This window comes from Pseudophryne corroboree, chromosome 6, assembly GCF_028390025.1.
Source record: "Pseudophryne corroboree isolate aPseCor3 chromosome 6, aPseCor3.hap2, whole genome shotgun sequence".
NCBI lineage: Eukaryota > Metazoa > Chordata > Amphibia > Anura > Myobatrachidae > Pseudophryne > Pseudophryne corroboree.
The window spans coordinates 108496670-108511312 of NC_086449.1; the positions used below are offsets into that span (position 1 = coordinate 108496670).

At 44.2% G+C, this 14643-nt stretch overlaps 1 protein-coding gene and 1 long non-coding RNA gene across 2 annotated transcripts in view; one reads left to right on the forward strand and one right to left on the reverse strand.

Annotated features, from left to right (window-relative positions):
- Positions 1-270: 270 nt before the first annotated feature.
- NOTCH3 (notch receptor 3) overlaps positions 271-14643 on the reverse strand; it is a 126761-nt gene continuing 112388 nt past the window's right edge. Inside the window, exons 19-34 of the mRNA XM_063931637.1 lie at positions 13186-13387; positions 11452-11605; positions 11177-11361; positions 10958-11090; positions 10482-10733; positions 10157-10269; positions 8159-8727; positions 7409-7741; positions 6842-7002; positions 6520-6727; positions 6359-6443; positions 6084-6246; positions 4485-4783; positions 4192-4339; positions 3905-4002; positions 271-3359 (exon numbers count right to left, since the gene is read on the reverse strand). Of these exons, the coding sequence (XP_063787707.1) occupies positions 2076-3359; positions 3905-4002; positions 4192-4339; positions 4485-4783; positions 6084-6246; positions 6359-6443; positions 6520-6727; positions 6842-7002; positions 7409-7741; positions 8159-8727; positions 10157-10269; positions 10482-10733; positions 10958-11090; positions 11177-11361; positions 11452-11605; positions 13186-13387 (4387 nt within the window). The 3' untranslated portion in view covers positions 271-2075. The remainder of the gene's footprint in view (positions 3360-3904; positions 4003-4191; positions 4340-4484; positions 4784-6083; positions 6247-6358; positions 6444-6519; positions 6728-6841; positions 7003-7408; positions 7742-8158; positions 8728-10156; positions 10270-10481; positions 10734-10957; positions 11091-11176; positions 11362-11451; positions 11606-13185; positions 13388-14643) is intronic.
- LOC134936561 (uncharacterized) lies at positions 10728-13551 on the forward strand. The gene is made up of 3 exons (XR_010180518.1): positions 10728-10816; positions 11478-11662; positions 13153-13551. It is a non-coding gene; the product is annotated as an uncharacterized LOC134936561 (long non-coding RNA).

Consider the following 14643-nt stretch of genomic DNA (forward strand, 5'->3'; position numbering starts at 1 on the left):
ATTTTGTTTTTAATGAATTAGGCACTTTACATGAAAAATTCTGTATAGGTTTATATACAAAGTATAAAGGTACATGTTTTTTTAATAATTTTATTATTTCCTTAAAAAAAGACATTATGTCATGAGTAATAAAATATACATATTGTTGATTAATAAAAATATCTAACATTGTTCTATTAATTGAGTCTGTATAAAAACCATCGGCATGAATGTTGAAGGCATTTTTGGTCATAGGGATTGTAAAACTGAGCAAATTGAATTGTGTAATATTATATATATATATATATATATATATATATATATATATATATATATATATATATATATATATATCTTTCTTATTGGCAGTGCCCAGGAATTGCTCAGTTGTCAAACTGTATTTAAAAAAAAAATATATTTTTAGCTAATGGTTTTTTTTTTTTACCTGTGACCATCCCACCATCACTCACAACTAACACAAAGGGTATGCCTAGGTATCAAACAGTGACACCTTATGGTCACGTTTAATATTACAGATCCTATATTTATGAGTGTAATGCATTGAACTTATCAAAACTTTTTGGAGAGGAAAAACCCTCCCAGCGTCTAATGATGCAGGCAGTTATTAGACTGAAATTAAGGCATAAGAACATCTATTACATTTGCAAGGCAGAGTTAAAATGATACACAAAATTGATGATCTAGATATGCAAATTTATATATATATATCTATATAGGTTTGTATTTATACCACAGTATAAATAAAGTATATTTTGTGGTGTATGAAAATTCTTAATGCTTGGTCCAACAAATGTATTCTTTTTATCTGTGTCATCTCAGTTGCAAAGAAAGAAGCTTAATTGTTTCTATGTATACCCAGTACACAAAAAATATATATTTAAATATATATATATATATATATGGCTACAGCCTAAAATTATACAATTTAAGTATTACAAAGTTGGTAACACCAAAAGGTCTTCCCCAGGATCCAAGGGGCATTTTAAGTAAAAAAAAAAAAAAAAAAATGTTAAAGCTTCAACTTTCATCATGAAATCTGAAGGAATTCATACTTTTTTTTTTTTTTTTTTAATTACTGAAAGGCGGCCAAATTTTATTTAAACGCGTCAAGAATTTAACCTCCTCCCTTCTTCAAACTCTTAATTGGATTCTCCAACAAGAAATATTGCCGAGAAAACAGCAAGAAAGAAATTAGGACTGAGATAAAATACATATTTCGGTGAACAAAATAGCAACTTTTAGACTGTTTTTGGAAGGAATTTGTCAAACAGAAAAAATTTACAAAAAACTGTACAATTTAGTTCATTAAAATGCGTAACTAGTAAAACATTTACCCATTGTGAAATGAAAGTAAAAATCATGTTAAAAAGGTATCTGAGTGACAATTTCTTTCTAATATAAAAACTGTGCGGAACCAAAGTCTTTTTTTGTTTTGTTTTTTTTCTACAAAACATATTACACTTCTTGGTGAATTACGTACCATTTTGTGCTTTCACACAGTCCACAAGGCAGTTCTTTAAAAATTGGGAAACAGGGTTGAAAAGAACGTTACCTTATATATAAAAGGTCAATCTAAAGTCATATAATTTACCCCAAAAGCGGAGCAGCACAGGGCAGTGATGATAGCTTAAAGAGCAGGGAACCAACAGTTTTAAATTGTAACCTTTTTTTTCTTTGCAAATAACACGATTTTCACCTGCAGAAAGAAAAGTGCAGTCTTTTTCCTTCAAAAATTGCCAAGAAAATAAAAGTCTTTACAAAATAATAATAATAAAAAAATTATATATATATATATATATGTGTTCCGTTGTAGATAAAGTTTTCTTCATGGTCCCGTCATAAAACATTCTTTATGTTATAAAAAATAAAAAACAAAAATCACTTGAGACGATCTTTGTGTCGTAGCACAAGTGGAGATTTAAACACTGTACAAGTTCAGGACGAAATAGAAAAGTAAGAAAAATTCATAGCGGCAAATAAGCCACAATAAAAAAAGAAAAAAAAAAAAGAAACAAAAAGACAAGAATGCAGAATGGATGAGGACAACTACAAAACAATGATGGGCCTTAAGCAGGTCAAGCAAACACCTGCATATTGTTGGCTTGCTCAGGTAAGTGAGATGTCTGCCCATGTGCACTCCCCACTATAACAGGGCTAGGGGTGGCATCAGACCACTCCGATACAGAGTGAGGTGATGGGCTGGACCATTGCTCCGGGGACTCTGGAGAGGGAGTCAGGTAGGGGTGCTCACTGGGCATGTGCAGGTAATGTTTAGGGGTTTCTTCTTGAGAAGGTGCGAAGGTTTGCTGAGAGGGTACAGGCACAGCTGGCGGTGTCTGAATGCTGCCTTCTCTGACTACACTCTGCTGCTTAAAGTAGTTTCCTTCAGTGGGGGTAAGAGGCTGAGCAGATCTGTCGGCCACATGCGGCATGCTCTGCTGTCTCAGATGAGCTGTGTTAGGGGCTATAGGGCCCATCTGACACTGTTGTTCCATAGACATCTTCACAGGACTCTGCATCGCCATCTGGTTCTGCAACATCAAGACTTGGTGAGCATGCAGCTGATGTAAGTTGGGAACAGACCCTACTGGAGCCCCTCCCATTACATTGCGTGTGCCATGTGAAGGGTTTACAGTGTTCTGCCATGCAAAGGACATGTTGCCTGGGTTCAACATACCAATATTTAAACCATTCACAACACAGCCTGGTGTGCATTGTAATGGCACTCTACCTTGCAGAGCCAACATTGTGCCTCCTTGGGACTCTCCAATCTCATTTAAACGTGCCAAGGACACAGCAAAAGGCCCTTCCATAAGCCCATTAACAAGAGGAGTGGAGGGCACAGACAGGGAGCCAAGGTGAAAAGTGCCAGGGGCTTGCATTGCTGGGGAGCCAGGATTGGCACTGTAAGCACGGGGCGAATCAAGGGAGTCTACAGGTGACAGGGTGACCGAGCTCTCCATCAGACCTCCGCTGCCAGGAGGGCAGTCAAGAGACAGCTTCTTATTTCTGCTCTTTGCTTCCTTAGATTCTCCTCGACTCAGACTGGCTCCACCCGCTTTGGCACTCGCTCTGCGGCTCTTCTTGCCTTGAGGCGTCTGCTTGATGTTGCCCATGTAGCCGTTGGGAGGGCAGAGAAGTGGTGACATCGTGTGTCCTCCCATTGTCCCTTGGGAACCTCTAACAGTGTTGTGTTCCTCCAGGAGCTGAACAATATCATGATGCAATCTCTCCTGTGCTATGTCCCGAGGGAGTCTGTCCATATGGTCTGTGATCTCACGGTTGGCGTAGTGGTCAAGGAGGACCTTTGCTGCCTCGTAACTCCCTTCTCGGGCAGCCAGGAATAACGGGGTTTCCTCCTAGAGGGTAAAACAGCATTGGAGGTTATTAAATAGTGACATCACACTCTAGTCACTGTACCACTAAAGGAGGGGGCAGTGGGAGGATTACTGAAATCTTCTAAATGGGAAAAGTGGGGATGTTCCCCATAATCTAGAATACTAGATAAATGATAACGAGACTGTGACTGGTTCCCAAGGACAACACCACCACTTCTACTTTTTAGGTTTCGTAAATCTTACAAAAGAAACAAATTAGCATTCCAAAACATTAGTCGTGCAACCTAGAAATAGCTAAATCCACACATCAAGGTAGCCTTATATCAGGACCAACAAAGAGAATATACATAATTCTTCATTGACGTTAAAATGTCTAAAGACGGTACGTAGCCCACAAAAGCGCTGCCTTCACGATATGTAGTACAGAGAGCATATCATCACCACACTGTCCCTGACGCAGTAACTTCTCACATACAGTCCAATTCCAGCCCTCGCTCCCAACATCCTACTCGCTGCTCGTGTGATATGGCTATAGACCTTTCCATACATCCCACACATGCGCTCACCTTGCTGTCCTGCATGTCCTTGTTGGCTCCGTTCTTTAACAGTGCCAGAGCTGCTTCAATGTTGTTCACTGCTGCTGCCCAGTGCAGAGCGGACTTGCCTGTAGCAGACAAAATAGGTCATCAGATCTTAGGAAACCGGTCTCTAAAAACCACTACACATGACTGGAAAGGTGCTAAAAGGAGACTTCTCTCCAGCAGATCCTGTTTCCTTGCAGAACAGGGTGTGTAACGTCATGAGAGCAAGCAATGCGCCTTCTCCACATGTAACAAGGGTAAAAACCACTAACCAAGTTCATCCACAGAATTGACATCAGCGTGGCACGCTATCAGTTCTTCCACCATCCCCTCCACTGCCAATCGGGCAGCCAAGATGAGCGCTGTGGACCCATCACCCATCCGAGCATCTAAGTCTGTGGATCTGTTCCTGATCAGGATCTGCACAAAGGAGGAAATCGGTTAACTCTCAGCCAACCGTGTGCAACACAGATTAGGTTTTGAAGTTTGTAAAGAATCTCTGGAAAAGGTAATGCTTGAAAATTGCCCACTCGATCTGGACAAACCACATCAGCAGCTAACTTGCCTGGAAGACTCCTTGGGCATCAGCGGCCACAGCTGCGTGCAGCGGGGTGCGGCCTGTATTATCCTGAGCGTTGGGGTCCGCTCCAGCATCGAGCAGTCTCTTAGCAGCGTCTGCTCGGGCATAGCGCGCTGCAAGGTGTAGTGCGGTCTCGCCCGTTCGGTCTGTCTGTGCCCCGAGAGACGCCCCTTGGCAGATTAAGTCAGCGATAGCCGAGACTTCACCCTCTTCCTCCTCTTCCTGAGACTCTGGCTCCAGCCCACCACCCAGGAAGGAAGCCAACATGAGTGGGGTGAATCCATCTAACAGAGAGGGGACAGAACCATGGTAACTTGGCTTCCAGAGAAATACACAACTCACACAGTACTGGCGGCATCATTATACTAATAATGAGAGGAGAATATGGACACAGCCAATTAATAGCAAATATAGGGTTAGTGTAGGAAGCTGTAAGCATGGCCCATACTATTCAGTGGACAACTAGCACAATGGGTTTAGTGCTTTAGTGTTCTAATTGTCACATTATCTTAACTCTTAAGGATCAGGGTAGGAGTCATTCACTAATATAACCAGATATTTAGCTACAGAGCAATATGATTTTTATATATATATATATATATATATATATATACACACACACACACACACACACACACACACACACACATACATACACATTTTGTACATTAAAGGTCAACAGAGTAAGGAAGGTTCAGTGTTGGAAGGTCTCTTAATGATACATTTACAATTGCCCGTTTTGTTCTGCCATGAATAGATCTGTACGAAGGTCTTTAGAGCTTTTAAATGTCAACTACAATGAAGACAATGGCACTTTTGTGAATTGCGGGCCTTGCGGAGAGACGGCCACCTATCATCAGTACGGAGCTTGTGCAGCAACTATTACCATTAATATGTGTTAGTAGACACAACAAGGGGCGTTTCTAACCTCTGCCTTATTCTAACACTTATCAAATGTCACCTGTCTGTAATCCCCGGCTATGTGCCTGGTAGAAGGGACATGGGGAGATTATTTGGACACCCAGTCCCTAAATCTGCTGTGCCTCTAGCAATGCACCCGGAGCTCTGCAGAGAAACATATAGGGTAGGAAACACAAGGCTCTATGGTGCCCCGGGGCTGCCACCACCCTCAACTGATATGGTTGCCAAGATGGGTCTTGCTGAACTCTGCAGTAGCGACGTCTGTATGTATAGACACGGTGCTTATTATTGGCGACAAAGAATACTATTTTACACTGGTATAATAACTGCGGTGAACAGAGCTCACAATGTGGGCATACTGAGAGCAAATTGGGACAAATTGAGAGTTGCACACAAATGGACTGCAATAAAAATCGTATTGCATGTGCGGCACTAAATGTGGGTGTTTGCACATATATAGAGTTGTACATGGCACCGGAATTACCTGTATACTTTGTTTCATTATTATTAGTGTGCACTCACACTAGTGATATCCTTTGGTGCAAGAGCTCATCTATGAAGAGGTCAGCTATGGTGCCGTACTATAAATCTACATATCATGTGTCCGTGTGCTGGGAAATGTATGGTCCAGCCTAACAGAAGCATCAGGGTCTGCATCCTCACCTGGCCCTCTCACGTTCACATCCATACCGTCACACTCATAGTCGCCCTGAGGGGGTGTCAATGCTGTAGCTGGGGGAAGTCTAATGTCAGCAGCTGCCAAATGGTGTTGAGTCCAAGGGCGCGGGTCCACGGGATCCTGGCGACAAGGAGAAAGCTCCTCTGACTGTGAATAAAGGGATGAAGATGACTAGGATTTACATGTTTGTCAATGGCATTTTATTCTATTTGCACTGACGAGAGATTTCTGTGGACAGGACACACTCTGATGTACTCACCTTCAGTCTCTTGGTCTCAGGACAGTCAGTTTCTGTCCAGTCTTCGAATGGGTCCTCCATGAGGCGCTCTGCCTTGGCAATGTTCCTGGAGAAAGAAGTACGGGGTGAGCATGGTAACAACAAGATGGAGCCACTACCAAAGGACCTGTCCCTATTCTTACTTCAAACCAAGAGCATCTTGTCCCACTGGCTCCCTGCGGTCTCTTTCCTTCTTCATGATGAATCCTTCTGGAAACCACAGAGTGCTATGGGCTCTCTTCCTACGAGACACCAGGACTCCTAAGACTCCCACAACCAAGACCAGCAAACCGGCTACTCCCACTAGCGGCAGTAGATGGAACGGTGAGGTTGGCTCTTCGATTTTATCACCTGTGAAGAGATTCATATGATCTCATCTTATAAATCAATCAATGTGCCTGGAATTATTCATGGATCTGCCACATATACTTTGCCCACGGCACCATAATTCCCAACATGACTTACCGCGCACAGATATCATTGGATAAGGGAAGTGCAGTCGCTCTACAGCGCTCAGGGCAGCCAGATAGTCCGCCGCATTCTTTGCATCAGGGAAACACTCAGACTGTTCTTTGTCCACCGGTTTCATACACAAACGATTATCAATTTCCAGCGACACCTCGGACCTGTCCGAAGACAGAACATGCATCCGTCAGCTCTCCATGCTAAGCTATGGACTATATCCATCCCCATTTCACATAACATGTATCTGCATCCTATATTCTATACAACAATTAAAAAAACAAAAACAAACCTATAATGGTGTGAAAAGGGGTTTTCAGAAAAATCTCTTAACATTATAGCAATGGTTCAACCCCCCTATAGGCTATATATATATAAAAAAAAAAGACATGCCTATACCAGTGCCAGGCTGGTGACCCTATTCGGGATGCCGGTGTCAGCATTCAGAATAGTGTTGGGATTCCGGCGTCTGTATTCCAACTGCCAGGATCCTGCCAATACTGCTTCCTTCTGCCACATGCTAAGCCAATTGGCAGATCATATTGCAAGGATGCTCAACATTGTACTTACCCTATGATATCACTGTCCAGCTCTCTCTTCACCCGTCTCTCTGCTGCCTGACTTTTCCGGTATGGCTTAATTAAGTACTGTCCATCTTTGTCCACACGGAACCGCAGAGCTGTGCGTAGGATGGCACTGAGTCTCTGCAAGAAGGCCTTGCTTTCCTTCAGCAGTTCCTCTGGAGGTAGCAGCACCACAACGACAAGCACTCCATCTGCCAGCTTTTCCCCGTCCGAGCCTCCGGCACAGTCCAGTCCGTCCCAGCCACATTCCACCGAGTTACAACCCTGATCACAGCGGCCATCTCCATAATGATCTATGCAGTACTGTTCATAGACCGGGCTGGGGAAGGAAACGTAGATTTTTGGATATGAATATTTATATCTATGATGAGTTAACAGGACGTTTATATACGGTCACAAAGTCTGCAGCTTGCTATGTCTCGGGCTTCACTATTGCTCCACCGATCCCAACAGATTGCCATACACCAAGGACTACACAGAAATGAAACATACTGCAGGCTAAATTAATGGCTCTTCCTCAACCGTAATTTTTTTTCAAAAACATCCCCATGTCACTCTTTTTGACCCCTGTATCTGTTACTGTGATATGCCTGCCACTGAATTCATCTTTCCTAATCTGCTGCCCAGTCAGTCCTTCCCTAGCACATCCCCACTATCCCCATCATTCACTCCTTCCCTGGCACTCCCACCCCAGGTCGTCACATTCATCCAGCCTTCATTGTCCTGTGGTCCTTACGTGCAGCTCCGCTCGCTCCTATCACGACAGTCAAAGTTATCATAGAGGCAGCCGGCTGATGCACATTCCGGATCACACCGCGAGTTGTTGAAAAGGAGACGGCAACTTTGCCACGGACAGTTCTTCCATGGGTCATCTATGCTCAAGGCACAATCTCCACCATCCCACCGACATTCCACAGAGTTGCATTCCCGGTCACAATGGCCATCTCCAATTTTTCCTAAGCACTGTGGGGGGCCACATTCTGGAGCTTGTGTGGGGATGGGCCCGGTACGAAGCAGCATCTCACATCGTGGTCCAGCTAGGTTAGGTGGGCACTGGCAAGTGAAATATGGAAACTTGGCAGACGGGATGCACTGGGCACCATTTTGGCATGGGGAAGGGGAACGGGAACAGGGCAGATGTGGTGACTGAGGAAGAGCGGTGCTATTCACAGGAGGTTGGCAAACAACACCAGGTGGGCAGCCGCAGTGAGGACCCTGAGGTGTCTGGAAACAAGTGGAGCCAGATGGACAGCCAATATCCCTGCAGGAATTCAGGGGGCGCTCACAGGAGGGTCCAGAGAAACCCTATAAAACAGACGAACAAATGAAAGATAACCTCAATAATGTTAGTTCCCAAGACAAAGGCTAGCACAGGAGATCGTTGCACGATACATCTTTAGAATGTAAGCTCTCACGAGCATGGCCGTCTTCCCTCATGTGCTTATCCTTTCTTACTTTAATAATCTTCAACTGCATCAACTCCAGCAGTCTTCTGCCACCTGATACTTATTCCAGTGTCATCTGCTGATGTAACTATGTTTATTTACCCTGTATTGTCCTATACGGTCATCAACTGTAAGTCACTGTTTTCCTGTTTGATTATTCATGTACTCTGTAATTGGGCGCTGCGGAACCCTTGTGGCGCCATATAAATAAAGGATAATAATAATAATCTTATGTCTTCACTTACGACAGCCTGTCTCTCCCACCTTCTGACTGTATCATCCTACTTTTTGTTTATTCTGGAAATATCCATGTCTATAAACATCTTTCCCAAATGTATTCCTGTAAGTCATGCCCCTCAACAATTGTAATGTGACAGGATCATATCTTACTAAAGGGCCCCATACACTAGAGCGATAATGCCCGATTTCATCCAATTGCGGTCATTCGGCCCGATATATCGGATGAAATCGCCATTTTGGAGGCGTTTTCGATCCGATGCACGTTCCCATGAGCATCGGATCGGATCCTCCAGATTGAATGTGCTACACATTCAATCTGGTCCGACCCCGCAGGTGGGGCTGGGATCGCCCAAGGTACATCGTATGCAAAAGGACAGCATGCGATGTATCGTGGGCGATCCTGCCCGCCGGGAGGCTGCCGGGTGTGATCACCCGCGACATGTCCATCTGACATGTCGCGGTAGTGTATGGGGCCCTTAAGAGGTCTATTTACTAAGCCTTGGATGGAGATAAAGTAGATGGAGATAAAGTATCAGCCAATCAGCTCCTAACTGCCATGTTGAAGGCTGTGTTTGAAAAATGACAGTTAGGAGCTGATTGGCTGGTACTTTATCTCTGTCCACTTTATCTCCATCCAAGGCTTAGTAAATAGACCCCTAAGACTGACTGGATGGCCCAGGAATAAGTTGAAGGAAGTAGGAGTTGGAGAAGTAACATAATGGAAACTCTACTGAAAATATAAAAGCAGACACCGTCAAAATCATTAAATATATATATATATATATATATATATATATATACATACATACATATACACACACACACACACACACACACACACACACATCCCTTAATATACGGTATGACACCCTCTAACGATAGACATACAGGGGGGAATTCAAATGTTTGAAAAATCGGTTGGGTGTCTGTTTTTTCCTGTCTATTAGATAGGAAGAAGCAGACTCCCAACTGACTTTTCAGACAATTGAATTCCGCCCATAATAACATGGAGACACAAGTTTGGAGTAGCATAAAATGCAAATGCTTACTGAGGTACAGCGGCAGGTGTACCCAAGAGGGGTATTTACTGTCACACGGCAGACACCCTTATTTTGGCAAGGCCGGGACTCGCAAGTATTCACCACACTCTGGCAGCGCCGTCCTGAAAGAGAATACATATAGGTCTATTCACTCCATCAAAACAAATATTGGTTCATTGCACAAAACTGATACTTTCCATCTGTGAGGGCAAATACACTAAACACACACAGTTACTAGGCCCCTTTCCCATTTGGTCATACGCTGCACATGTAAAACTACTCCATAAAGGCCCTTACCACTCTTCCCCCAGATTAGGTATGATCCCCTCCTTACCGGTATACCCGTTCTTGCATATGCACTGATAGTCATTGGCCATCTGGACACAGTCTCGAGTGTTATGGGCAATACAAGGACCGGACAAGCACTCATTGATGTCACCCTCGCATCTTTCGCCAGTGTAACCAGGAGGGCAGTTGCAGCGGTAGCCCCCAACTTTATCCACACAGGTTCCATTGTTTAAACATTTGGGCTGCCCAGGATTAATGAAGGTAGAACAGTCGTCCTCATTGATCTCACAAAGCACGCCTGCAGGAGAGGGAGATGCTGGAATGTTAGGAGGGAGTACAGAGGAGAACACAAGACCTCACACAGGATAACCATGCAGAAAGGTAAGAGTGTTTGGAACAAAAAAAACATCTTTAAAAATCATCCTCAAGCCATGAATCCATCTGAACGTTCCATCTGCAGTCACTTGTTGCTATGGACACCAGTAACACACACAGCCATCTAGAAAGCATAAGGACACCTACCAAGTGTTCCCGGGGGACAGGCGCAGATATAGCGCCCAACCAGATCAATACAGGTTCCTCCATTCTGACATGGGTGAGACTGGCACTCATTTATGTCAATTTCACAGTTTGTTCCTTCATATCCGGCCGGGCACTGTATAGGGACAAATCACAAAAGTAAATTAACATAAGGCACGCACTATACACACACCAACAGGATACTTCTTCAGCCTCACTCACCTCACAGACATAGCCACCAAGGTAGCTGTGACAGGAGCCTCCATTAAGGCAGGGATCTGGGTCACACTGATTGATAGGGCTTTCACAGTAGCTGCCTGTGTAGCCACCTCTGCAGAAACACTTATGAGAGTTCCCAGTATTCATACAGGTTCCACCGGACTCACACAGCTGATCAACACGTACACCTAGGATACAACCAAAATGGGCATTGCAAGCACACTGTAACTCGCTATCACTGTACTGCATAATGACCGCCTGTATTTCTTGTCACTTACCTCTCCTGCTCGCTGCCACGTCACAGGAGACGCGGGGCACGTCACAGTAACTTCCTGTCCATCCTGAATTACACTCGCAGCGGATAGAGGAGCCTATCTGTGTACAACGACCCCCATTCTGGCAGGGAGAGCGGCGACAGAGATCCAGTAGATTCTACAATACAAGATTACCAGAGCTGATGAGATCTCCACTGTTCTATTGTCTTAGTAGGTAAACATCTCACATCTGCAAATTCCATACAGCGGACCAACAATCAGGGAGAGAATGGGAACACAGGCCTTCAAAATAGGGGGATTTGAAAATAATCTGCAATTTGATGGACTGGTTATGGTTTTTGGCATGCCGATTTCAAATATGACCACCAAATTTCTCTATCACGCAAGGTTTTTTCACCAAGTGAGAGCAAACATATAGGGAAATAGCATAATATGTTTTCTGGTTAAAATATATTTATTTGTAAAACAATAAAAATAGTTTTATGTACAAAATTATTGATAGAAATCCATTCCGACCAAGTACTTTTTTTCTTGTAGACAGCTAGTGGGTGTGTGCAGCATCCAAGAGTAGCCCGCAATCATGTAGACGTTCCACCTACCCTGGTATCGGCGTTCAGTCTCGATATCTTGATTAAATGTTTCCCACTTCTCTTCACTTACAGCGCCAAGATTTTCAGGGAAATAGTCGCCTGTTCTAGGCATCTATTATAATCATTGAATAGCTAACCCCATCCCTTCCCCTACCACCTCTCTTTCTTCTTAGAATGCTCCTTTTTCAGAAGTTGATAAAATGTTCTCAGAGTGTTACAGTATGATGACATTTTCATTTTAATGCTTAATACAGTAATTCTGGAAATACTGAAAATTAAAATTTGATGTTTTCTGAAAAGATCACACAAACACCTATAAAAACCAGCTATTTGTTTCCAGTTTTTCCATCGTAGGCCTGTGTAATCAGCAAATGGAGTATACCTATTAATTCCAATGCCCTACAGAATTCTAAGACATTTTCCAGGCCGCTAGCTAGTGTGGCCGTCACATAGCCTCATTACCTCAGTGTCTCTACAACCCTGTGCCTCCCTCAATGTTCTTTATGGCCTCAAGCACCCCCATCTTCACCGCCCTACGTATCTCTCCTGTCTCATGCCCAACCCCCCTTGTCCTTTCTTCATATCACCCCCTGCCACCACCCTAGCCTCTCCGATATCTGTCCCTCTCCCCACATCTTGCTCTCTCTCTGATCTATCTCCCTCCAACCATTGGGGTGGGGCTAGCCACAGAAGGTTGTTGCGGGTGGAGGTGGTAGTGGGGGCGTCCGTTCCAAGCACTGACAGGTGTCTTCCACCACCCTCCCATCTTTGCCCCCACCTGTCTTTCTTTCATATCTGCCCCCCCCCCCCCCCCTCCTTCCCCTCTCTTGCTTTCATCTCTGCCCCACTGCTAACCCCTCTCTCATCTCTGTCCCCTATCTTCTCCTCTCTCTTATCTCTGACAAGCATGGAGAAGAAGCAGTGAGGCGGTGTCTAGACAGCAGCCAGTGAGCGCTATGAAGAGAGGTAATGGGCGGGGGGACTGCGGCGCTCTAATGTGCAGCTGCTAGACAACTGCCTTGCAGCATTATATAAGAACATTAACATGTTCTAATAACACTCTCCTAACACTTAGCAGATTGCCGTAACCTCCATGTGATAAATGCCGTTACAGACTGTGTTCCAACCTACGCGCAGTCTTCCTCACCTGACACTGCACCCCTGTGTAACCAGTTGGGCAGATGCAGCGATAGGACTCAACCCTGTCCACGCAAACAGCTCCATTCTGGCAGGGCCGCGAGGCACACTCATCCACTTCAAGATGGCAGTGACTTCCGGTGAAGCCAGAGCCGCAGATGCAGGTGTAAGTGTTCACACCATCCACACAGGTGCCTCCATTGAAACAAGAACTAGGATGAAGACATAAAGCTGGATTAGTACAGTGACAGCAGCCACTATCGGGAACCAGACATCACTCCATACATAGACCACTTGCACAGTGACTCACTCATGCTTAGCTGTTGATGAATTGTTATTTGGCTGCAAAACGAAACTATAAACTGCTGACTCATGATTAGTAACTGGAAATGAATAATTTATAATTTACTAATTCGCCTTTTTCATATTAGTTAGCATATTGTGCGCCTGTGGCATGTCCTATTTGTAATCTGGCGCCAACATATAGAGTTCCCGCGCCATACAGATAGGAACTCTGTCTTCATCCATCTGGTGGAACCACATGTCCCAGGATGCTCTACAAGCTAGAAGCTGGACTTTAGATCCAGCAGAGCTGCATGGACATCAGTCGCTCAAGCCTCTCTTACATTGCAATCTGCAAAGTGTAAGAAATTATCCTGACAGGCCTAACGACACTGAGTGTATGGGTAAGCCTTTGTTTAACCTGTTCCAGAGGAATATTACAGTCTAAGGGCCTGATGGAGGGTGAGAACAGTGCCAGCTTGCGTGAAACCTCTCTGCACATGCCCAAAGAAGTGGAATCTGGCATATGTGCACGACTATGGCACATACCACCAGGGAGGGGGGTAATATAGGCACAGGTACAATAAGGGCATGATTGTGCAACTGCAAACAGAACATGACCAGGACACAGAACGATACTCGCCTGTAAAAGTGGCATTATTGTCGGTAGGTCAGGGGCAGATGAGAACACTAGACAATGATGCCAGCACTAGCTAACCCATGCTAATGGTTGTTTGCTAATCCCTCACTGATAAGCGACTGCTTTACTGCTCCAGCATGCGCTATAGTTTGAGAGTTGTTTAAGCTATTATTTGCTCGTTCTCTCTATGTGAGATTGCGAGTTTTCAGACCTATTAAAGAATTACTTAAAGTTTTAATGCTTCCTAATAGTGGGCCGTATTCTGCAAACAAAACAAATGGATATAAACGTGGGCATGCGTGCATGTGACCTATGGGCATATGCCACTGGTGCTAAGCTGCATATATCAATGACTTTGTTGCAGCTTTGCCTCTGCAGGCAATTGCATCTTTTTTTTTTTTTTTGTGATAAATACAAATTGTGCCCAGCTCTGCATCATCGCCTGTATATTATTCTTCTTCACCTTTATTTATAAGGCACCACAACGTTCTGCTGTGCCATACAGAGCAAAGATACAAAACAAGGTAACAGAAAAACAGGTAGACA